Source organism: Penaeus monodon, chromosome 33 (genome assembly GCF_015228065.2).
Source record: "Penaeus monodon isolate SGIC_2016 chromosome 33, NSTDA_Pmon_1, whole genome shotgun sequence".
Classification (NCBI taxonomy): domain Eukaryota; kingdom Metazoa; phylum Arthropoda; class Malacostraca; order Decapoda; family Penaeidae; genus Penaeus; species Penaeus monodon.
The window spans coordinates 11,819,718-11,820,102 of NC_051418.1; the positions used below are offsets into that span (position 1 = coordinate 11,819,718).

The 385-nt window shown below is 46.0% G+C and overlaps 1 protein-coding gene across 1 annotated transcript in view; it reads right to left on the minus strand.

Moving 5' to 3' along the window:
* The window catches only part of LOC119594040 (cleavage stimulation factor subunit 2-like), a gene marked incomplete in the record, with an annotated part of 17,186 nt that overhangs the window by 10,756 nt on the left and 6,045 nt on the right, over positions 1 to 385 (minus strand). The window contains 1 exon segment of the mRNA XM_037943068.1: positions 54 to 271. Within this exon segment, the coding sequence (XP_037798996.1) occupies positions 54 to 271 (218 nt within the window).

Sequence of the window (385 nt, forward strand, 5' to 3'; positions counted from 1 at the left end):
CAATAATCAGTTAAGCATTCATTTGGAAGGTCTGAATACAACAACACTTGTACCTGAGCCTGCAGCAATGCATAAGCAAGTTGAGGATTATTCATGAGCATTGTGCGAGCCTCAGTGGGGTTGTTGCGGACACACAGCTTCATTTGCCGCATAAGTTCATACATCTGTTCTGGGGGAAGGGAGGCAACTGCATTGCTGATGGCCTCTGGAGCTTTCCCTGGCTCCACCTCCGGGCCATAAGGGGACTCCACAACAGGACCCATCATCAAACCTGAAGGAGAGAATGGCAATACGGTGTCAAAGAGAAAAATGTGTTCGGGTTAACCCAATGCCACTGGGAAAATGTAATATTTACTGCAGTATTGTTTTGTGAAGTGTATGTATT